The 23,160-nt window shown below is 48.6% G+C and overlaps 2 protein-coding genes across 8 annotated transcripts; one reads left to right on the forward strand and one right to left on the reverse strand.

Moving 5' to 3' along the window:
- The first annotated feature begins 1,313 nt into the window (after positions 1-1,313).
- Positions 1,314-11,048, forward strand: ANXA9 (annexin A9). Of its 4 annotated transcripts, none has more exons than XM_049880394.1 (14): positions 1,314-1,470; positions 1,576-1,667; positions 2,117-2,207; positions 2,371-2,467; positions 3,033-3,127; positions 3,370-3,483; positions 4,184-4,274; positions 5,275-5,354; positions 5,514-5,573; positions 6,619-6,703; positions 6,832-6,927; positions 7,024-7,082; positions 10,031-10,153; positions 10,418-11,048. In XM_049880394.1, the coding sequence occupies exons 2-14, from the start codon at positions 1,582-1,584 to the stop codon at positions 10,478-10,480; spliced, it is 1,140 nt and encodes a 379-aa protein (XP_049736351.1). In that variant the 5' UTR covers positions 1,314-1,470; positions 1,576-1,581; the 3' UTR covers positions 10,481-11,048. The 4 variants fall into 4 exon arrangements, with proteins under 4 accessions (XP_049736351.1, XP_049736354.1, XP_049736353.1 ...); XM_049880397.1 differs by lacking the exon at positions 10,418-11,048 and adding an exon at positions 8,191-8,231 and having other exon boundaries at positions 10,031-10,106; XM_049880396.1 differs by lacking the exon at positions 3,370-3,483.
- Positions 11,049-11,796: 748 nt separating this feature from the next.
- Positions 11,797-22,195, reverse strand: MINDY1 (MINDY lysine 48 deubiquitinase 1). Of its 4 annotated transcripts, none has more exons than XM_049880400.1 (10): positions 21,627-22,195; positions 16,972-17,442; positions 16,538-16,595; positions 15,902-15,966; positions 15,413-15,571; positions 14,776-14,878; positions 14,072-14,214; positions 13,062-13,253; positions 12,626-12,775; positions 11,797-12,405 (listed from the first exon to the last, which is right to left on the reverse strand). In XM_049880400.1, the coding sequence occupies exons 2-10, from the start codon at positions 17,413-17,415 to the stop codon at positions 12,271-12,273; spliced, it is 1,449 nt and encodes a 482-aa protein (XP_049736357.1). In that variant the 5' UTR covers positions 17,416-17,442; positions 21,627-22,195; the 3' UTR covers positions 11,797-12,270. The 4 variants fall into 4 exon arrangements, with proteins under 4 accessions (XP_049736357.1, XP_049736356.1, XP_049736355.1 ...); XM_049880399.1 differs by having other exon boundaries at positions 16,972-17,483; XM_049880398.1 differs by having other exon boundaries at positions 16,972-17,768.
- Positions 22,196-23,160: the final 965 nt, after the last annotated feature.

Raw genomic sequence — 23,160 nt, forward strand, 5'->3', positions numbered from 1 at the left:
CAACAAATTATTTGTTATTTATTGGAAATTCTAATTTAACTTGGGGTTTTATGTTTACTAAATCTGGCAACCCTAATTTACAAGGTACTTTTCTTGGCCAAGCACCATCATACACATTAACTCATTGAATCCTCTCAGGAAACCTATCTGCAGATGCCTCAGGATGCCCCCACGCCCACCTGAGTCTTCTGGCAATATTCCCATTTTTTTCAGATGAAGAAACAGACACAGAGAGACTTTCCGAGGTCACAGGATGTAACGAGTGGCAGAGCTGGGGATTGAACTCAAGGCCTCCACTTCTAAAATCAGCGCACATTTTCCACTTTAACGACAGAACAGTGAGGAGCAATGATTGACCCTATGTTCCTCTTCCTTCAGAGGCTTCTCCTCAGGTCTGGTTTGCTCTGTGGAAACATTGCAGATGCTTCCTCCCAGAACATAAGAAAACTGGTGACGGCCTTCCTGGGCTAGGGGCGTGGCAGAGGAATGAAGACTGCTCAGCCCTTACCTGAGCCCTCCAGGGAGGCAGGAAAAAGATTGCTCTCAGACCCAAAGGAGCCAGCTGTGAGGTTTGAGCAATTCCTCAGAAATCCCTGAGGCTCTCCGGGACTGTTCACCTGCTGCTCTGTGCATTGATAGCCTAAAGCCCAGGTGCTAGGGTTGCATCACCTGCCGCTTAAACAGCCCTGGCGGCCAAAAGACAACAGAAGGAATCTAAGAAACAAGCCCAGGGTGTTTCCCCCATCTTCCTGTCACCTTTGGGGAGCGTGGTGCTCCCTCCTCAGGGAACACCCTTTGCATTTTTCTCTCTTGACTCTGCTGATCTGCTGTCACCCCTAAATACCTGTGTTATTCCTTCTCTGTCGGTGTAAACAGTTCCGTAGCCTTCCCCACCCACGCTGGCTGACTCTAATAAGGCAGTAGTCAAGGGAGTTTCTGGGCTGGGACCCCCTCTGGGGTGCAGGCTGGGGTGCCCCGCTGGTATGTGTCCTAACAGGTTTTTCTCGATCAAACTGGAGATCAGCTGGGAGCCTGTCTCCCAGGTCCCCCAGGGAGCTGGAGCCAGAGGCAGAGCCAGGTCAGAAGCTGGACTTAAGAGACTGGGGCTCTGTGGTCCCACCTGTCTCCAAAGGGAAAGCAATGCACAAAGCCTCCTGTGTCAGGGGCTGAGCTGCTGAAAGGCGGAGCGGAGTTCACTCACACGGGTGAAAGCCCAGTTCCTGGGAGGAGAGATGCTAGGCAGGGAGGTATTTGCATGTGGGACCCAGTACAGCCTGGTCCTCTCCCACTTCTGGGAGGGGCCAGAACAGGAGACAACAGCTGGGCTGGTCTGCAAGAGAGGTCGTCTGACTGGCTGCTCAGCCTGGGCTACACACACCCCCTTCTCCTCTGCCAGGTCACACAGGATCTGGTGCCCACACAGCTACACCACCAGGTGTGACAGCTGCCACCTCGCCCCAGCACCTCTGGGTAAGTGCTGGACCTGGGCTGTCATGTGGGAGACCTTGTTGATCTCTTGGAGGGGGGAAGAGTAAGTTTTCCTTGTCCAACACAAGCCCCTGCTCCCTCATCCAGGTACTCATGTACCCAGAAGAACGTATACACATTGGCTCAGAGATTGCACCTACTGACCTTCAGCCTACAACTCCGAGGGTGAAAGGCAGAGAGTAGGTAGACGGTTTTGTGGGCAGCGATTGGGGGCTAGCTCTAGCAGCATCCTTGATCCAGCCTGGCCTCCTGAAGGAGCAGGTGAGAGATGAGGAAGGTGGGGGCTTTCCTCTCACCCCTCTACTGCAGCTTCAGTTCTGGCTCCCAAACTTGCCAAGCAGGTTGATTTTTTTTTTTTCCTGCAACAGGGGAAAGGAGCAGCAGGCAAAGGGGACCCAGACTACAGGGTCTGGGGGTCATAAAGAGGCCCTGGATGGCTCAGAGGAGCCCTGGTGTTGGAGGAGTGGTTAAGAGCTTGGCTGCTAACCAAAAGGTCAACAGTTCAAATCCACCAGCCACTCCTTGGAAACCCCATAGGGCAGTTCAACTCTGTCCTATGTTAGAATCGAATCGACTCAATGGCAACGGGTTTGGTAGCTGGTTTTGCTTAATTTGTTTCCTTCCCCAGGGCAACCAGTCGCACCATGTCTGTGACCAGTGGGACGACGGGGCCATCCCTGACCCAGGAGATCCTTGGCCATCTGGGTCTTGCTAACAAGGTAAGGAGCTGAATCATTTTTTTATATATCAACTCAAGACCTGGGAGAGTGTTGGAGGAATAGGCAGGGGAAAGCAGGCCCTGAGGCTATACTAAGGAACAGGGGAGGGGTGTAGGCAGACCCATGGATCTCCCCACCTCCCAATCGCTCTGTGCTCCCACAGACTGGAGCTTGGGGCACTCTGGGCACCCTCAGGACCTTCTTGAGCTTCAGTGTGGACAAGGATGTACAGAGGCTGCTGAGGGCAATTGCAGGACAAGGTGAGCCTGTCTCCCTGTTGCCCTTGGGGATCTGCTTATTAGAAACAGATCTATAGGCCAAGAAGGAGCCAGTAAGGAAGAACTAAATATGCTCAACAAATATTTGTTGAATAACTTAATTTTTGTATGTCAAGAGGAGGTGTGTCCTACCATTCTCACAATGTCCCTGTGAGGTAAGTCTTTATTTCTATTTTACAGATGTGGAAACTGGAGATCAGTGAGGTTAAGAGGCTTACCCAAGTTCACACAGCTCGTAATGATTGTGCTGGGATTCTAATCCAAGTCTGCCAAACCCCAAAAGCCACTTTTTCCCAACACACCAGGCCACCTTTGCTTGAGTTTGGGTCAGATTTGCATGTTGTTTTAGCATCTTATTTGCATCTTCTTTTGAGACCAAATGGAAATGGGGGTTGAGATAGTCCCTGATTCTCCCCTTCCCACCCTTTCCCAGACCTTGTTCTCTCCTCCTCTGGAGGCTGCAAGTCAGTGAAATAGGGGATCCCAGCTCCGTAAAGATCCTGGTTGGGCTCTGCGCAGCTTACAGCCCAGTCCAATCTTGGTTCAGGTGTGGACAGGGCCACCATTGTGGATGTGCTGACCAATCGGAGCAGAGAGCAAAGACAGCTCATCTCTAGAGCCTTCCAGGAGCGCACCCAGCAGGTGAGGATTTGATTTCCCAGGAGTGGTGGACTGGGGTGAGAAGCCCCCTGGAGGACTTGGATTACAGCAACAGCCTCTAAGGTCAGCCTCTGCCCCCTGGCTGAATGGGGCTTGTGGTTCAGGCCTGAGGTGAAAACTGGCCAAAGATCATGGGAAACTCCTAAATCTTCCCAAACCTCTAAACACTTCTGGGTCCTTCCCCTTCATACCCACATCTCAGCCATGGAGACCATCTATTGTAGGACCTGCTGAAGTCCCTGCAGGCAGCGCTCTCCAGCCACCTTGAAAGGATCGTGGTGGCTCTGATGCAGCCGGCAGCCCAATTTGATGCCCAGGAACTGAGGGCAGCTCTGAAGGTACCAAGAGAGGAGACTTTCTGTGATGTCTGAGCAGTGACGTCACTAGGGTTGGTGTCACCCAGTGCAGTAACTCATGGCATCACCCCCCCCCCACGCTAATTACCACAATATTGTAGCTAAAACACCAGAAAATTTGACAAAATCAGTAACTATGAAAACACTGGCAGCAACAAAAACAATAGCATGGGCTTGTGGCAGCTGCAGATGAAAACGAGTTATTGGAAGCGTCATTGTAATTGGTAATAATGACAGCTCTGACCTGAGCGCATTAGAAGGTTCAAAAAGTAAATTAGCATAGAGTTTTCGCCTTGTAAGTATATTGATACATTAAGCTGGACTTACGAAAAATACTTTGGTTGTTATAACTAACTACAGATAAATTTTTTATTTAAAAAATAATAAATTTCTTATAGAACACTGCACAAAAATTTTATGGACAATCATTTTGGTGTCACCTCCTCTGTCAGTGTCACTGGGTGTGGTCTGCACCCTCCATACCCCCCAGTGGTGCCACTGTGTCTGAGGATACCACTGAGGGAAGGAGAGGGCCCACTGCCTCCTTTCGTTCACTCCTCTAATCCATCCCATATTGGTTCAAGGGGTCTGGCCTGTGCCCCTGAGAAGTGGTCAGCGTCTGGTCTGCTCTCTGCCCTGCGTCTGCCATTCTAATGACACGGGGCCTCCTAATTCCCCATAGGGCTCAGGTTCTCCTGAGGATGTGGCTGTGGAAATTCTTGCCACCCGAGCTCCACCCCGGCTGCAGGAGTGCCTGGCCGTCTATAAACACAGTAAGAACGTGCAGGGAAGGCGCTCTGAGAGCTGGAAAGGAACTCATCAGGCAGTCCACTCCTTTCCCACGCTCCCAACAAGGAGAGCCATCTGGGAACCTATCTGCCCAAGTTTTCTTCCCTTGGGGTCTCTCCCTCTTCCCCAACCACTGCCTCAGTCTCCCCGGGTGAGACAGCAGATGTGATTATTAAGGAAAAGAGAGGCAATGATTAACCATTGTAGTCTGGGGCTCCAGGGCAGATTCCAAAGTAATGACAATGTTGAGCTCTGTGACAGTCCCAAGGGTACCCATGTCTCCTTCCCAACCCCTTGCTGTCCCTGACATCACACCACTTCCCAGGCTGAATGGAGCCTCACTGTAGCCTGGGGGAGAGGTGGGGTCCTGATCTCTAAGTTATGGATGTCACCCCTCAGGCCTCTGGCTACTAACCCTGCCTAGGTGCCATATGCCTCAGCCACCGTTTATGACTAGCTTTTTCTCCTCCACATCTTACCACCACCACCCCTTTTCTTATTTTCTCCAATTTTCCTTTGATTTCTAGTCTTGGCCTGTTTTCTCAAGCTCTCTCTTACCTCTCCCTTCTTGCTTCTGTTTCTCTCTTTGCCCTTCCTTTTTTCCCTTTCCTGCTCTTTCCCTTCTTCACATCCTACCTTTCGAATCATTTGTCCTCGCCTCCAACGAGGAGCTAGACTCTAGCCACCTTGCCTCATAACATGGGCTTCCCCATCCTCTCTTTACTTCCTGGCCACACTAGTAACAGATGCCACCTGCCTCTGGCGGGTTACTTTGAGATGAGGCCACCCATCCTGATTCCCACAGTGCATGGTTTACTCTCAGCTTAGAGATGTTTTCAGGGGTGGCCATTTCTACCTTACACCTGGGAACCAATAGCCACCAAGCTACTCCAAGTAGGAGATGGCAGGCTTAGTAGGTCAGGCATTTGGGGTATCCACCCTTGGAAAAATCAGGATTCAGAGAGCTCCTGACCCAACCCGCAGATTTCCAGGTGGATGCTGAGAAGGACATCAAATCTGAGACCAATGGCATCCTGCAGGACCTGCTCCTGGCTTTGGCCAAGGTAAGGAGAGTGAGTGTGTAGGGGAAGGGTGCTACACTCACCAGTGGACACCATTCCTGGGGTGTAATGGACAAGACAGGGCTTTGAGTGTGTTTTGTTGGCTTGGAGATCAAGAGCTATTCCTCAAAGAGTCCTTCTGAGAACAATTTCTCCTCCTAGGGAGGTCGTGAGAGCTACTCTGGGGTCATTGACTACAACCTGGAGGAACAGGATGTTCAGGTGAGTGGGGGCTTGGGAGTTTGCACAGCCGTGCATCAACACCTGCTCTGCCGTATATCAGAGCCAGTGACCTGTGCACCTATTTGTCCTGCAGACCTGTCCCTGCCTTGGGGAAGGAGTCCTCAGTGATAGGGTGGGGGTGTCAGGTAATGACATACTCATCTAGCCTCTGACTCCTGAACTCACAGGAAGTGAACTCATCAACTGGCAGATTCTCCCCTTATGACAAGTGGGTGGGGAAGCCCTTCCTAAACCCTCCTTAGGGAATTATTCAACTCCTTGGGTACCAGGATTTTTCCAAATTAAGGAAGAGAGCTGTAAGGGTAAAGTTCCTCTTTCAGCCCTGTTCCTTCATTTAACAAAGTCTGAATGAAAACAACTAACTTAACGGATTCAAATAACTTTCTCTACTTTAATTCTATTTCATTATTGTCATGATGGATTCTGGGAACATAGCCGCAGCCCCTCAGCTCCCAACTAATGATCTGACCAGATGATGACTGCAAATCAAACATCCCCCAGATATGGTTTGGGGTGGAATTTGTTGGCAGAACTGGGCATTTACAGAGGAAAATAGCCCATTGTGTTTTATGCCCACTGGGTTAGGACATGCCCAAGTCTGCATGATATTAACTTCAGTGTCTTCCTCACTGTTATTGTGGCCTGTCTGTCTCCTTCCCGCTCCAGCCCCTCTGCCTCAGGCAAGGACTTACCCTGGGAGAAACACCAGGCTTTGATGGCGGACAGGATAGTGGGGCAGAGAGGTTTGGTCATCATGGTCTGGGAGGTCAGAAGTGGCTAGGAAGAAAATCAGGTACCTGAACTGACCACAGCTGGGGCAGAGCTCTGAGGCTCCCACCTGGTGGCACAAGGTCCAGTGCCGGAGTGCCCTACTCCTCTCCAGGCACCAGGGCCATGCTGGTTGGAAGAACCCACACTATGAGCCAAAGGTTCATCAAGCATTTCCCAGATGTCCACATGGGCTGAGTGGGACCCTGCCCTGAGAGTTGTCCCTCCTTTTTTCTCATCCACTCTTTCCTCTCAGGCATTACAGCAGGCTGAAGAACCTGGCGCGGAGTGGGCATGGATCCTAATCCTCACCCAGAGAAATCGTAAACATCTGGCCCGAGGTACACACAAGCCTTTGTGTCCTGAGCTTGCTCTAACAATGAGTTTTGGCTGAGGAAGGCAGGGAGGGCTTATCTTTCTCTGTGATAATTAACCAATTTATCTTCCAACCTCCCCCACACACCACAAGTGTTTGATCAGTACCAGCGGTACACTGGGCAACAGTTGGAGGAGGCTGTCCAGAACCATTTCTATGGAGATGCCCAGGTGGCTCTGCTCAGCCTAGGTAGGGGTCTGCTCAGGATATGTGGGGCAGGGGTCTCTCCTGGGTGGGAAGTTGCTCCCTAGCCACTTCTCTCCCTCTTTCCCTCTTTGCTTCCAGTCTCGGTGATCAGGAACACACCGCTGTACTTTGCTGACAAACTTCACCAAGCCCTCCAGGTGAGAACACTCCTTTCCCTGCCCTCGGTAACAAAAACTTGGGGGCAGATACTCCTGGGCAAGAAAGAGGAAGTCCCAGGCTGCTACTAATGTAACAATCTCATGTATTCTTTGTAAACATATAGTAGTTTTCTTTCCCTGGCTTTACAAACTGTTTTGTCTGGGAGCTGTGGTTAGGGCTATGTGAGTTGACCCATAAGGGCACTAAACCTAAAATTTTGGCCTCATTAATGTCCAGGTGGCCAAATGTAGACAGTAAGACAGTGCCTTATCTCATTTCAGTTGTTGCCAAAATGATGAGATTAACAGTAGTAAGAATAAATGAGAAGAGCCAGCATTTCTTAGGTGCTTACTGTGTGCCAGGGCCTGTGCTGAGCATGTTACACACATCTCAATAAAACTTCACAACCACATTCCAGCAGGTAAACAATATTACCCTCATTTTCATAGATGAAAAGACCGAAGCACAGAGACATTGAGTACCTTGCCTAATGTCACATAGCAAGTAAGTCATACAGTTTTCCTAGAAAACACATAATGGTCCAGCAGGACATTTAACTGCCATGTGTCAACCCCTAGTCAGCTGAACCATGAGTGCTCTTAGCATCCAGGGCCATCTTCCTCCACACTGTGGTCAGACTTTGTTCTATATCGTCCATACTTAACTTGGTGACCTCAGTTTGAGTAATTTCACCAACAAGATACGGTCATTCTGTTCACTGAACTAGATCTCCTACTAATAGAACTGTCCCCAAACCTAAAAATAAAATTAAAAAATAACCTCACCAAGTTAGAGAATATGCAAAATTTGAGGAAGATAAAAGTAGTTTTCATTTTGGCAGAAGGAACAGCTTTCTGTATACTGGCTGAGTAACCACCATGCTTGTTGACAGCTATTCAAAAAGACAGTACATAAAAGCACTTGTTCTGTCATCCAGAGATTTCCATCTTGACAGTAGTTTATTGTACTTGCCCAGTAAAGCCTGTGCTATTATAACGAGCCAACACTAAGATTCATTTGAAGAGTTGTGGTTATCTGTCTAAGTTTTTGCCATAAAAACAAACTTGTATCCCAGCAGTAAATGGTTGTCGTATGTCTGGATTACAGGACCCACACTCTTGGAAGTAAACAGCAGATTTATCTTCGAAGTAAGTGTCAAAATAGCAATCATAGGCCCATTTATCTGAAAATCTAAAAAAGGAAAAAGTCAAGATACTTCTGTACTATTCTTTTATGAGAGATATGGGAAAACAGAGATTATGTAGAATATTTATTCAGAAAAATAACCTTCAGCAAAGACTGACTCGACAAATCTGGACCAATATTAACCACATAATGAATGTTCGTTATGTAGATCCTGCGGCAGTAGCCAATGCCAAATGCATTCTGAAGTATCAAAAAAACAGAATTATGTTTATTATAGCTTTGGTGTATTGTTGTTAGTTGCTGTCAAATTGATTCCGACTCATGGTGACCCCATATGTTACAGAGTAAAACTGTTCCATAGGGTTTTCTTGGAAGTAACCTTAAAGGGAGTAGATCATCAGGCCTTTTTTTCCATGGTCCCACTGGGTGGGTTTGAACCTCACTTTAGATTAGCAGTAGAACACAAGCCATTTGTACCACCTAGGAATCTAGCTTTGGTGTAGAGGGTACTTTATTATGCTGTATTCAAATGCTTTGAAAATGAATCTCCTGTAAATGGTATAGATGAGAAGTACACCAACAAGAACGTTCAGTTAATGAGTGATTCTTTCCCCAATTATACAACTTTGGAGTAACAGGAGTTGGAAGAAGAAAAGAATGGCTACTGGGCAATCTCTATCACAGTATAAAACTGGTGATGTGTGAAGTTTAAGATAAAGTAACCGTCAGGCCTATTGACAATTAGGTAATAAGTACAAATGAAAGATGGCATCCTGTCTTGTCTTCATCATTTTCTTTTGTTTCCTCGTGGAAGTTGATGACCTGTGGGGATGCTGTAAGTGTGGGTTGCAGGCAGTGCTGGAAAGGGTCTCATGAGTCAAGTGACTCAGGAAGCTTTGAAAAAGAGGATATTAGGAAATGGTCACAGCACCAGGGTACATTTCATAACACAAATGGGATTTCAGCAACCATTATACATGGGCCCAATAATACAGGCCCATTTACCTGAAGATTAAAAAAAAAAAAAAGGAAAAACTCAATCAGGATGCTTCTGTACTATTCTTTTATGAGAGATAACATGAAAACATAGGTTATATAGAATATTATTTAGAAATCTCAGAATAACACATTACTTATTAAAATATAGTTTATGAATTGATAATTGATTATAGCTCTGTCATTTCTAAACTGAACCTGCCATGACTTTACCCAAAAGGCAGGAGGCCTAGTGGAGGTACAGGAGGAAGACAGTGATGATGAACCCCCAGGGTCCAACCAGGAGAAACGGATGTGTAAAGATGGGGATGTGACATGACCCTAGTGGGTCAGGATCAGAACCAGAAGTCACATAGCCCCAATCCCTCTCAGACCCCCATCAACTCAGTTTGGAGGTAGGGTGGTTGTATCCTCCTTGGACATTCACTAACTTAGAAGCCTTAGAAACCATGCTGGAAGTCTTCGCAGGCAGCAAATCTCTTCTAGCCTTTTCGGCATACCTGTCTTTGGAGCTGCCCACAGGTAAGCTCTGGGGGAGTGAGGCTCTAAGCTAGTGACAGGGCCAGAAAACACATGTGGAAGGAATAAGAGAAATGCTCTAGCTTCCCTCACAGGGAGCAGATCTTTCCTCCGCATCAGCTTCTCTGAGCAATGGCAGAGAGAACTCTTCCCTAATGTATACTTCTCTTTCCCTTGACTCCCACCTCACCTCCACTTCCTAGAATAACTCACCATGCCATCCAATCCATACCGTCAGTAAGAATCTTCCTAACCACCATCCCCAAGCTGTTTCTTCCTCTGCCAGGAAACTGAGCCCAATTACCAAGTCCTGATGCGCATCCTCATCTCTCGAAGTGAGACTGACCTCCTAAGCATCCGAGCTGAGTTCAAGAAGAAATTTGGCAAGTCCCTTTACTCTTCTCTCCAGGTGAGACTTGGCAAGCTCTTGGCCGGAGCTCCAGAGCCTCACCCCTCTCCTTCTCTGCTTCCTGCGGCCCATGCACACAGCTGAACATACTTACGCCCTGGAGAACTCCTAAGTCCTTGATTAATTTAGTGTAGCACTCCTGGCATTAGGGAGATTCCTTCTCTCCCAGACAAGTTATGCACAAGGACGAGGGAGGGGACAGAGTGCTTGGGCCGCGGTGGTGATGGGCCTTCCTAACACTTGACTTTACTCCCTTGTCTGCAGGAGGTAGTGAAAGGGGATTGCCGGTCAGCCCTACTAGCCCTGTGCAGGGCTGAAGACATTTGAGACCTCCCTGTTCCCCACCTCCAAACTGAGGTTCCTCGATTTGGCTGAGCGTGCAGGAAGCCAGCTGGACCTCCAGATAGGACAAACCCTCCCTGAGCACCACAAGCACCAGCTTCTTGTTGAGGCTGGAACTCCAAGTTTCCTTTAAGTCCCTCAATTTCTCATCCCAAAGTGATGTCTGCACCTGGATCTTCTGGCTCTGTCCTGGGTGTGGGGTAATGGAATCTCTTTGATGGTTTCTGCCCAACTCATCCTTCCCACACCTTTTGGGCCAGAACAGCTCCCTGGTACTTGAATTCTTTTGGCAAACTTCACTGTAGGCTGTGTTCCCTGACTGAAGTTTGGGTGGAGCAGGACATGGGCTGGGCGGGAGCCTTGGAGTTGGAGGTGCCTTTGATGTGCACGTGGGTATTCAAAAGGAATCCTGTTTCGGGTCCCAGTGCTGTAGTTATCAACATTCCGCTTTACTTCTCCCCCCACCTCCATTATTCTCTCTTCCCCCGGAAATTTCAGGCAGAATAATTGAGAAACAGGCACCAAGACACAGAAATAAGAATAAATGGTTAAAATGAAAGGAGGTCCAAAGTAGCACGGATGATGTGTGAACTGGGAAGCAGAGGTTAGGTGGCCCTCTCCCGCCTGGGAAGTCTTGGGTTAACAGGTAGCACAACCCCAAATTCATCTGTTGAAAGCAGGGACTTGGAAACCCACCCCCCAAATTAGAGCACTGCTTCCTATAATGGGAGCCCTGGTGGTGCAATGGTTAAGCACTCAGCTGCTAACCAAAAGGTCAGCAGTTTGAACCCACCTGCTGCTCAGCGAGAGAAAAGGCCTAGTGATATTCTTTCTCAAAGATTAAAAAAACCGAGACCAAACCCAGGGCTGCCAAGTCGATCCTGACTCATGGCAGCCCTATAGGGCGTAGTAGAACTGCCCCATAGAATTTCCAGAGAAGAGCTGGTGGATTCGAATTGCTGACCTCTTGATTAGCAGCCCTAGCTCTTAACCACTGTGCCACTACAGCCTTGGAAACCCTATGGGGGCAGTTCTACTCTGTCCTGTAGGATTGCTATAAGTTAGAATTGACCAAACCACACACAACACCACATTTCCTATAAGAGACCTATCGAAAACAGAGAAACAAAAAACAATGGCAAGGGCGGGATTGGGGGGAGGGGATAGGCTTTGGCTCCCCCTGCTGGCTCTATTAGAAATTACAGGCAGCCCACTCACATCTCTTCACCCGCCCTTTTTGCATTCCTCAGTTGGGTCAAATACTTAACCCCATTCCTGCAGGGTAAAGCAAACAACAGACCTCAGGAAAGAAGTTTTATTTCCAACCCCCTAGGGAAGGCATTACAAATAATGGAGATAGAAACCCAAATCACACTCTGAAACAAACGGAGGCAGGCCTGCTGGATAGACAGCCAGCAGGACCCAGCTAGTCAGGGCTGGAAGCAGGGGAGATGCACTCTAGTCAGGGACCTCACCCTGGCGCCCGAGTGTGCATAGTAGTGTTCACTCTTCTGGGGAAAGGGACTTGGGAATCAGAAATCCTCACTCCACCAGCCTCCATGTTGCCCATCATGGCTGGGAGGAAGAGAAGGCAGCAGCACGTGAGGGCAAGGGCTCGACCGAGTCTGATCTTGGCATTTACCACCTGCTCTGCTCTACAACAGTCCATAAATAAATGACCCTGCATATCTCAGGGGTCGAGGTGGGCGAGCAAGCAATGTAGCCAGTGAGAAGCCTCTGAAAGGAGGGGCAGGTCAGCCCGGCATCGGGCCAAGCTATAGGAGAACACAGTCTGACTCCTGCTTCGGCCTCTGCCGACGCTCTCCAGCTGGGCGTCCAGATGTGGCTCCTCTCCCCTGTATTGGATTTAACAGTTGGTCATCCATCAGCCCTGGGAGAGGATGAAGACCCTAAGGAAGGGTGGGGAAGAGGATTGGGAGGGGTGGTGGGGAGAGAAGAATAGGAAAGAGCACCATGGGAGAGGGACAGGCAGGAGAAGGAGAAGGGCTCTGAGGGAACCCTGAAGAGGCAACTGCAGGAACAACAGGTGTCCTGGACCAGGGAAGCTTGAGCTGAAACGCTGGGAAGGAGGAGCAGACCCAAGGAGTACATACAGCACAGCAGGCTCACCTGTGATGACGGGGCTCGCGTCTGCACAGGCTGGACCACTTGCTGCTGCTGATACTCCTCTTGCTGAAGTTGCTGGGCCAGCTCCAGGTCACTGAGACCTGATGTGCCTTGTGGCTGCTGCTGCTGTAGTGACAAGGCAATCAGGTAGTCCTGGTGGAGTGGGGGTGGGAAAGGGAGAGTTGTAAGGCAGCCTGAAGCCTGAGGGGGTATTCAAGCCAGGTTTCCAAATCAGTCTTTCCCCATTCTTCAAATTCTCAAGCTCTTTCTCCAAAACAAAACACACAGCCAAGGGTATTATCTATGGTGTACAAGTAGATATAATAAGCAAGGAGATGGCCCGAAGGTAACAGAAGAGTGAAAGGGGTATTGGGTGTTATATGTTATGGTCTCTAGATGATACAAGGCTTTTTGTTGTTGACCAACCTTCCCCACACACCTGGTCTACCTGCCGCTGCTTTTCGGGGGAGCCACTCCCACCTTCTGCTCCAGAGCCCTTGGCCGGGGAATGACTCAGGTGAAAGTCGGAATCACAAAAGCAGCTGTCTCCATCCACGTTATGCAGGCTCTCCCATACCACTTGCTCCTCCTGGAGAAAGCCCTGGTCGGTGACCAGTAGGTACAGGTGGCTCTGCAAAGAAAAGGACAGAGCTAATTGACATGGAGGCAGTTTCTGGCCAGAAATCATCTGAGATCTACAGTTACAGACCATTTGAATCAACTGGTGTGTGAACTGGAACATGTCAGTGTGAGCGTCTGTGGATCTTTTCTAAATGTGTGTGGCTGTGGGAAGAAGGAAGGGATGTCTGAGTGTGTGTCCAGTTGGGTGTGAGTATGGCAGTCATTGTGGTCAAGTGCAGAGTCCTCGGGGCTGGTGCCACACAAGATTCTGCTTCTCACTCTACTTCCCATGATGCCCTGGGCTCACCTGATGGCTATGAGAATAAACCCCTTGAGAACCAAAGGCCTCACCCTCTTCTGCTCTTCTACGAGAGAGCTTAGGCAATTTCTAGCTTTGGAACTATTGGTACTATTAAAAAATTCAACTGCTCTTTCCTGCCTCATCAATGGCAGGCTTAGTCCTATGGCTTATTCTGACCAAGGAAATGGGGCAGAAATGACGTATGCCATTTCCAGGGAGAAGCATTACAAACTAGTGCATGGTGTCCCTCTCTCTCTCTCTTCTCCCTCATATATTCTAGATAAAGGCTGTTCTGTCAGTCTGGGTTCCAGAGTGAAGAAGGTATGGAATAGCACTGCAGTCAACCCACACTGGACCTGCAGCAAGAGGGAGAAATAAACCTTCATTGTGGTAAACCACTGAGATTTTAGGGGTCATTTGTTACCACAGCTCAATCTGGCCTCTCTTGGCTGAAACACTGAGCCGGGAGAAAAAAAGGCATGAGGAAATGAAAGCACTCCAACCCCCCACCTCCAAACCCTCATCACCTTGTGCTTAGTCATAGTGCTAAAGTGGTTGTTTCGGAAAAAGACGCTCAGTTCACCCTCCTTGGCAGCTGCCGTTAGCTCACACAGTCCATGGTAGGTCAGCTGGGCTGCAGTGGTCTCCAGGAACTGCTCAGCAATCAGGCCTGCCAGAAGGGCGCAAGACGGGGTGAAAGTTGGCTTATATCCAAGTCCACGCGAGGAAGGATCCTTCAGACAGCGCCTGTCAAAATCAGTCCCGCCTCTGAAGTCCCTTCCTTCCGGATGGATGTAGTCATTCATTCAACAAAAACTTACCGAACACTGCCCTGGGGGTGGGATACATCAGTAAACAAGACAGACGAAGTTCCCTACTCTCGTGGAGCTTATATTCTAGTGGGATCGAGTGGGAGGAGGCAGAGGATAAATAATAAACCTTAGTAGCCATCGTTCCCTCCACATATTGAAAAAACCGAAAACCAAACCCGTTGCACGTGAAGTCAATGCCGACTCATGGCGACTCCACGTGTTGCAAAGTAGAACTGCTCCATAGGGGTTTCTTGGCTGTAATCTTTAAGGAGGCAGATCGCCAAGCCTTTCTTCTGCGGCCTCCCGGGCGGGTTCAACCGCCAACCTTTAGCAATCAAGCGCGTACGGTTTGTGCCACCCAGGGGCCTCCTTCCACATATAGCACAGCCATAAGTTCCTTGGGAAGGTAGGGACATCACCTTCTGTCACGAGGTTGGTGTCACTGGAGTGCTTGCAAGTGATGATCTTTTCTACCAGCTGGTTGTAACTCAGTTTCCCAACTGCGCTCACAGCCTCAGGACTCTGCAGGGATGGCAGGGCAGGGTAGGATAAAAGAACTGAGTTTTTTTTTAGAGAGCAAATGAACCAAGACCACCAGGACTGCCACCCCATGACCAAAGGTCCCTGAACTTTTGACAACTAAAGAACTGATCCTAATCGCATATGGTTTCCTTGTACTTGAATCTTACTTAACCTTTTAAAAAGGTTAAATTCAAGGAATTCTGCCCTGGGTCCATCCTCTAAACCCTATTCCCCTCCCAACCCAATCTAACCCCTAGTCCAAAACCAAACCCATTGCCTTCGAGTCGATTCCGACTCATAGCAACCCCATAGGACAGACTAGAACTGTCCCATAGGGTCTCCAAGGCTGTATGTAATCTTTATGGAAGCAGACTGCCATCTTTCTCCCATAGAGCAGCTGGTGGGTTTGAACCACCAAACTCTGGGTTAGCAGCCGAGTGCTTTAACTAACCCCTATTGCCACCCCATAAAATTTTGCCTCTCTGATGTCAGCTAGAGCAGGTAAGAGTCTCATTGGGGCACTCCCACCCTCACCTGTGGATCAACGAGCCAGCCATGGTACAGAGGTATGCCTAGCAGGTCAAAGACACTGCACTCAGGTGTATACTCAAAATCAGAGACCCCTGTGAATCGCACATTGACATCCAGACCTGTAGCCAGTTTGGGCAGCACTGTCATTGCATCATCCACATTCTGGGGATGGAAAATAAGATCAGGGGTGTTCTAGCCTCCCCTCCCCCCATCATTCCATTCCTACCTCCAGAAATTAAAAAAACAGATTCCTGTTGCTTTTCTGTCCTGGTTCTCTTACAAGCCATTCCATTCCTCTCTTGCCTCAACCCTTCTTTATCTTATATAAATGAACACATTTTCTAGGGCAGAGATAAACCCTCCCCCTCCTGCAGAAAGAAATCATGGTTCAAGGAATTCTCCTGAGAAGCAGCAGAAAGCCTTCTCTTTCGTAGCCCTGGGTGTCCCCTCACAAACCTGTGAACCTTTATGTCTGCAGACCTTTTACCTCACCTGCTGAAAATTAAGCTGAAGTCCCTCTGACTTCTCCTGGGGCTTGATGGACAGGAGACAGTCTCCTATAAGACAGGGTCCTGTATCAGCTTACCCCACCAATGTCACAGAATCACAGATTGTCAAAGCTGGAAAGGGTCTTAGAGTCTCATCTAGCCCCCTCATTTCTCAGAGGAAGAAATAGGCTAATAAAGGTGAAGGGCCCATGTGATGTGTTAGGGATTGAATTGTGTTCCCCAAAAACATGTGTTGTGAATTCTGACCTCTATGCCTGTGGTTATAATCCCATTTGGGAATGGCTTGTCTTTGTTATGTTAATGAGGCAGGATTAGTGTGGCTGTGTCTTGAATCAATCTCTTTTGAGATATAAAAGAGATTAAACAAGCAAGCAGAGTGGGGAGATGGCCCATGAAGATCACCAAGGAGCCAAGGAACAAGGACCTTCCCCCAAAGCCTACAGAGAGAAAGTCTTCCCCTAGAGTTGGTGCCCTGAATTTGGACTTCTAGCCTCCCAAACTGTAAGAGAATAAATTCCTCTTTGTTAAAGCCATCCACTTGCAGCATTTCTGTTACAGCAGCACTATATAACTAATACAGACCCCTTGAGTGATGCCTCTTCAAGGCCCAGTCACTCACCAAGATGGGCCATCAGCTCATCTGATGTGATCACTTCCTTCTGAGGGGGCAGCTTCACCTGGAAGCAAAGCGGGGATCAAAGGGTTAGCCATATGTGTGCTTTTCCTCACAGGACACCAGAGGAAGAACGCACAGAAAGAGGGAGCCAGCAGTTGGGTCAGATGGATGAAAAAAAAGGCTTATAACTGGTGCAAGAGGAATGAACGTGAACTATGCAAGGCAGTCCCATCTTGCTAGAAAGTAGGAGAAACAGGAGTAAGAAAGAAACTTTTTGATTTCTTTTTAGGAACATCTTATTTGTTCAAACTGAAGAAATGGGGAGATAATCTAGAAAGGTTTGACTGGTTTGAGAAAATAAGGATGATCAAGGAGGTGAGTCAGGAAAGAACACTCTCCCCAATATTTTCTGAGCTCCCATACAAACTCTCTCTTACCTTCCACTGAAGAAAGAGGATGTTCATGATGGCAAGGAGAGGGCAAGGGCCATTTGTGCTCTGGGTGATGATGGGTGTTCGCTCTTCCTTCCAGGGGATCCACTTTACACAGTAGAAATCTAGCTCAGGCTGTCGGGCCCTGGGGGATTGTGGAAGCCCCTGGGGCGTGGGACATGCCCCCACGGTCTCTACCTCAGTCTGAGTCCCATGGGCTGGCTCCACTTGGCTAAAGCCAGCTTCAGGTGGAGGGGACTCGAGGTTCTCCAGGCCCTGGGCAGGCAGCAAAGCTGGTTCTTGTTCTCCAGCCGCCCCATTAGCATCTCCAGCATCCTTGTCCTGAGGGTGCTCCTCTGGTCCTGACAGAACCTCATGATTTTCAGGGGTGACTGCCTCTGTAGTCCTGGCTTCAGCAGAGGTTGGCTGCTCAGGTTTGTGGTGCTCCATGGTCAGAAGGGAGTCAACTGAGGTAAACTAAAGAAGTTTACTGACCTCAGCGACTTGCCTAAACCAGGCTTGGTATGCAAAAGAGAGAATGGTCCAGGAAGAAGGAAGTCACTGAGGTGGAAAGCAAATGGACCCCAGGAAAGTCTTGGGGGAGGCTAGATAGCATCTGTGTTCTCCCCCATCCTATAGGTAGCATATGTCTTTCTCAGTTTGTGTAAACGGGAGGGCCACTGGTCATTCTCTTTCTACCTCTAACTTGCTGTGACCAGATGGGACCAACAAGGGCACAGGGCTTTCAGGTTTGGGAGGGATGATTCCAGTGGAATTGAAGACATTGGGTGGAGTCAGCTTTCCTGAAACAGACAACAACAGGGACTAAGACAGAAGAGAAGGACAGAAGGGCAAGAGATGGAGAAACATTAAAACTATACCTGTGGTTATTAATTATGGTGACTGTGATGCCATAGATCACTTTTATATGGTCCTTCTCACCATGGTCTTGTAACTCCCACCAAATGATTGATTTGGACTTGGATTGACTTGGTGCTTATGGCCCACCAAGGGGATCTGACAGCCTGCTAATAGTGTAAATAAGGTATATGGCGCCGCCGGGGGTTGGGACCACACAAATAAAGTGTATGGAACCCTAATGAGGGGATGAGTCAGCCAATTCCAGAGCAGTGGAGACCTCATTGCTATCAAGAAAGAGGAGCTGGAAAAGGAGTGTGTCCTTTGGACCTGGGTTCCCTGTGCTGAGAACCTCCTAGACCTAGGAGACAGAGAGGGAGTTGTAACACTGGAGATGGCACGAGACAGTGAGAAGCAGCAGCAGAGAAACAGCAACAGCAGAGCCAGGAGACCCACACAAGATGATGAGACAGGCTTCCTGGCCCACCAAGCAAGGCGGCTACAACAGGCATGCTGACCCACAGAGCAAGAGAGCTGAGCGCCTTTGGACAGGAGACTTCCTGGTAGAGTTGGGTGCCTCTGGGCACTTGTGGGCAGAGATAGGCCTGCCGACCCAAGGAGCATGCCACAGCATGAGAGACAGCTGAGCACCTTGAGGCAGGAGGCTTGCTGGTGGAGTCGGGTGCCTCTGGGCACTTATTAGGAGAGCTAAAGAACTTTGTAACACTTGCCCAAGCAGGGCAGAGGTCAGGCTGAGGGGCCCAGGGGCCAAGGGAGAGGGCTTCCTGAGGGCACAGCCAAAAAGTAGGGCTTCAAACTGGTTCAAAGTGGTTCAGCCATGGCTGATGAAGTGAAATTTGAACAGATCCAAATTTTTTAAATTTCAGTGAAGTGGAACAACTGGAGCAGGAAAAATTACAAGTAAATCCCTGGAATGGGAGACTCACAAGAGGTGTAGTGAGCCCTTTCAGGAGTCTGATGCAGGAGATAGGATTATTGCCAGGACTGTGGACAGTGACACACATTCAAAGCAGCGCAGTCAGCCACCATCTTTGAGTGGGGAACCGAAGTTTCCAACTCTGCTGGTCAAGAGATTTGGTTGCTGTGAGACACGCACGCTGCCCTTGTTGTCTAAGAGGGAAATTAAGTTTGTAGCAGGGCTTCGACCCATAACTTTTCCTGTTCTGGCTATTGTTCCACTTAACCCACATGTTAAAAATTCAGGTCCACTGGGCTTTCCTTCAACTGCCATGACTGAGCTAGGCAGTACCAGTTTGAAGTCCCGCCAAAAAGCTGTCCTGACAAAAGAATCTGAGTCATTCCTGATCCCAAATTGTAACTTGTTACTTCCCTAATACATCCTATAATTGTGAGTATGGTCTGTGAGTTCTGTGTGGCCATTGCAACAAATTATCCGATACCGCAGAGAAGTAGAAAAGTGCGGTGGGATAGATGGCTGGTGTCAGAATTGGTAAAAAATTTGGAGAGAGGAGGTATGTCTGACCTCCACCTCATAGGAATCAGCCTTGGGCTGTTGATCTTGATTCTCCTTCCCCATTGTATAGTTAGGTAAGGAGGTCTGGCACCCCGAGGCCATTTTTTACAGTGATCTTTAGCTCACCCTACAGTAGGCATCACGTCAAGAATTTCCGTCATATCAAGAATTCCCATCGCAGCCAGGACAAGGGTAATCTCTCTGCCCCACACCAAACCCCACCCCTGACTGCTCATAGAACATCCAGAGCACACACAGACTCCTGGTATTCTTAGCAATGTATTCTTTCCCTCGTCCCAAGGGGCAAAAAGATGTACAGCCACATAGTGCTTGGGGTGAGGGGTGGAGAGACAGAGTCAGTATCCTACCTCTAAAGATGAAACACTGGTGAGGAAGGAGAAGTCTTTCTCCTCAAAGGAGTCTACTGAATCTTACACAATTCCTAACCACAACACAATGGTCTTGGGCGGGGCTTCCTGTAGGCTGAAGGGGGAAATGTACTGTTACTGCTTTTAGCTGCCATCCAGTCAGCTCCGGGTTCCAACTCATAGCGACCCCATGTGTGCAGAGTAGAACTGCTCTACAGAGTTTTCAAGGCTGTGAACTTTTGGAAGCAGAGCACCAGGCCTTTCTCCCGAGGCACCTCTGGGTGGTTCAAACCACCAACCTTTGGGCTATTTGCACCATGGGGACTTGAATCAGAGACTGGTTCTGATAAGTTACCTCAGATCAGGGGTACAAAAACCACTCCCCTCAAATTCCTCCAGTGAGCTCCTCTTGGCAGCTGGAATTCAGACAGCAACTTCTCACTTCTTTGTTCTGAGACTGCCTCAACCTGAGATGCTCTTTTCCCCAGTGTTCATAAGGAATATGAAAACACTGATTTTGATTTGCATAAAAAATGCTTTCTCAACATTTATCTACCTGTATGTATATTGTTTATATCTGTTCCCACCTAGGTCATTTAAGATGTGAACCTGTTTAACCTGCTTGACATTTAAATAATGCTGTGGATGGTCAACAGTCAATGATAAAAAGCCACAAACCCTGCCTTCTGGAAAACATCTCCCTTGAACCTCCCTGCTCCCTCCCACTTACTCAGGGTAAAAAAATGGGGAGAAATGAATCTTGTTAGAAATCTAGCCTTTTCTCCAGCTTCCCTCCTAACCTGAGACTATGCTTCTCTCTTGTAAACAGGCAAGAATTTAGGGCTAGGGGAAGGCCTAGCAGATAAGGTTAAGGAACACGAAAGTTAGGAAATAAGCCTAGTCACCCAAATTGATCGTCCTCCTGATTCGAATATAATTTATGCTAGCTGCATCTAATTTACATGTTATTAATTTAGAATCAGAGTAGCCAAAAATTGCCTGCAGGCCTTACACCTTTCAGTTTTTTCTCTCTCTCCTGCCACCCTTCCCTCTCGAACAGCACTTAGGGTGAGCTTCTGAAGCAGATGCCAGGGCTTGGGAAAGTTAAAAAGCTTGGAGAAAAATAGGGCTCATTTCTTATCTTTTCTGTCTAGGGCCAGAAATGATCAATAATTAAATGGGGGGTTGGGCAGCTCGATGGCTAGAGGTATGAGCCAAAAGGAACTAGAAGCTAAACACCCAAGGGAGCTGGATCTCAGAGAGATTGGCCAGAGCTAAGTGGGTTGAGTCTTAGGAGGCAGGGCAGGAAATGCAATGGAGAGTTTCCACCCTACAAAGCACACTCCTGGTGGGGTGAATATTGAGGATTTTAGAGTAGGAAAGGAGAGGGTGCGTACTCAAACAAACCACCATTTCATTCTTTTTCTCTTCTTTCTCAGCTCAAGTCCTGCACTTTCTCTCCAGCTACAATTATCCTCTGTGGTGGGTGAGTGAGTTAAAATAGCTCTGGCCCCTCCCTTGCAGTGGCAGAAAACAGCTAAAAGTGGGACGGGAGAAGCATATAGAATGGGTATGTAGTTTCAGGAAGAACCCCCAGGAACCTTCCTCACTCTTCCCAAGTCCTGTACTGTCCCACCTAATCTCCTCAGCCTGACCCAAATTCTCGTGCAATCAGTGGATTAGATTTTCCGCTCAGAATAAGTCAAACACCACCACAGTGCCTCTTCTACTTCCTCACAAGGAAAAGGGTGAGGGTCTCATTAAAAGGAGGAAATAAAGTACCAGGCAGCGCCCCTTTTACATATTCCCCCTGCCTTGCAGCCCCTCTCAGACTTGTAGAGATCAAAGCTGGGAGGATAGTCAGTGACAACTCCCCAAAGCTGGAGAAGAAGAGCTCGGGGAGGGAGAGTAGGGGAAGAAAATGGTTAAAAAAGTTTTACCTTAAAGAAGTAGATGCTGTTCCAGGACTGAGAAGGAGGGTTCAGGTCTGGCAACACGATGGGGGAGGGGGCGACAATGAGTGGCGCCGCCACAGCCCCAGACGCCTTCCAGCTGTCAACGCCAGAGCTTACACAGGTTTGTGAGCAACGTCCTGGCTGGGTTGCGGCCACTTCCGGACTCACGCCCACGCCCGACGGGGGCACGGGCAGAGGGGCACACAGGGGCGCAGCCCAAGTGCACCCCGGTGGCTCCGAGCGTCTTCAGGATTACTGACTCGCCGAGTCTAGGCGTGCTCTCCAGGCCCTGACTACAAGCTGATTTCCAAAGGAAGTTTGTGGTTTTTCTTTTTTCTTTTTTTTCTCTTTTTTTTTCCACCGGGACAAAGAAAAATTAGTTAAGGACAAGCTCCCTGGAGCAGAAGCGGCCTGCTCAGCACTGGAAGGTTTCCATCAGGGCTTTCTGACCCGGTCAGCAGCTTGGTGATCAGCAGAGAGGGAGAGAGAGCAACAAGGAGAGAAAAACAACAGACCTTTTCTCTTCCCTCCGCCTGCTGCTGGAGCGGACGGAGCACTTGTGCCTCTCTGGTGAGAATAGGGTAGAGCAAGTGCCCTTGCTGAGTTGGAAGGAGCAGGGCTGGACAGCGGCAGCCCCTAGGATCTGGTCTCTTGCCCCCGGTGTGGCAGTCCTTTGCTCTGTATCCGCAGAAGCAGGGTCAAAGAGCATATTTGCTTATTTATTAATTTAATGTAAAAAATTCCTGTTCCTGTCCCTTTGGAGCCCTCAGAGGGTTCCTTTCCAAGTCCTTGCAGTATCATCTTTAGCCTAGAAAGAAAATTGTTTGGGCTGCAATCCTGGTAATGCAGAAGAAAGTGTGAAAGAAGCCCCAGGATCTGGGAACATGGCACAGCAGAGAGATCCAACACTCCTATGCTCTGGTTCCCACCACAGACCTCAGCTTTTCATCAATCGCCGCCTCTTAATTCCCAACTTGGGGAGTTGGAAAAGCTGGTGTGAGACTGGAGAAACAAAGGGATGGATTAGAAAATGAGGGGAATAAATTTTGGTAATGGGAGTACATTTATATGCAGTACTTTGTACTACAGTAGGGCCAGAAAGGTGGCAGTTAAGGGAGTTGGAACCCAACTGTACATTCTGAAGGGCCCTCCAAACTCTACTCACAGGGTGAAGCTTCAAGCAACTCTGAAAGCTGGAAGAGCAGTTGGAACAATTAGGGAGTCAGGGAGCAAGGAACCAAGGTTACAGCAACCCAAGAAAGGAATGATGAAACATTTGCCGAGGATGTAGAACAAACAGGCTACACGTTTGTAAAAAAGAGGCATCAGGAATTGGTAAAAGGTTGTCGGTATTAAGAGGACGGGACAAAGACTAATGTTTTTTCTAGCGTGGGCAACCACAAATCGGTGGCAACGTGTTAGTTTGGTAAAGCGGAGAATTTGAGAAAGGAAAATGACCTGTTTTTGCCACGTATAATTTAAGATGTCAACAAGAAGCTCGGTGTAATATGTATAATAG

The sequence above is a fragment of the Elephas maximus genome, chromosome 3 (genome assembly GCF_024166365.1).
Source record: "Elephas maximus indicus isolate mEleMax1 chromosome 3, mEleMax1 primary haplotype, whole genome shotgun sequence".
NCBI classification, from domain to species: domain Eukaryota; kingdom Metazoa; phylum Chordata; class Mammalia; order Proboscidea; family Elephantidae; genus Elephas; species Elephas maximus.

What these genes read in the sequence shown, in the direction of transcription:
- ANXA9 (XM_049880394.1), top strand. Translation starts at nt 1,582, where the DNA reads ATGTACCCAGAAGAACGTATACACATTGGCTCAGAGATTGCACCTACT. An exon ending in TCCAGGAGCGCACCCAGCAG is followed by an intron (nt 3,128 to 3,369) that starts GTGAGGATTTGA and finishes CATCTATTGTAG; the next exon opens with GACCTGCTGAAGTCCCTGCA. An exon ending in AACTTCACCAAGCCCTCCAG is followed by an intron (nt 7,083 to 10,030) that starts GTGAGAACACTC and finishes TTCCTCTGCCAG; the next exon opens with GAAACTGAGCCCAATTACCA.
- MINDY1 (XM_049880400.1), bottom strand. Translation starts at nt 17,415, where the DNA reads ATGGAGCACCACAAACCTGAGCAGCCAACCTCTGCTGAAGCCAGGACT. An exon ending in TTCAGCTTAATTTTCAGCAG is followed by an intron (nt 15,572 to 15,901) that starts GTGAGGTAAAAG and finishes TTCCATCCCCAG; the next exon opens with AATGTGGATGATGCAATGAC. An exon ending in CGCGAGCCCCGTCATCACAG is followed by an intron (nt 12,406 to 12,625) that starts GTGAGCCTGCTG and finishes ACCCTTCCTTAG; the next exon opens with GGTCTTCATCCTCTCCCAGG.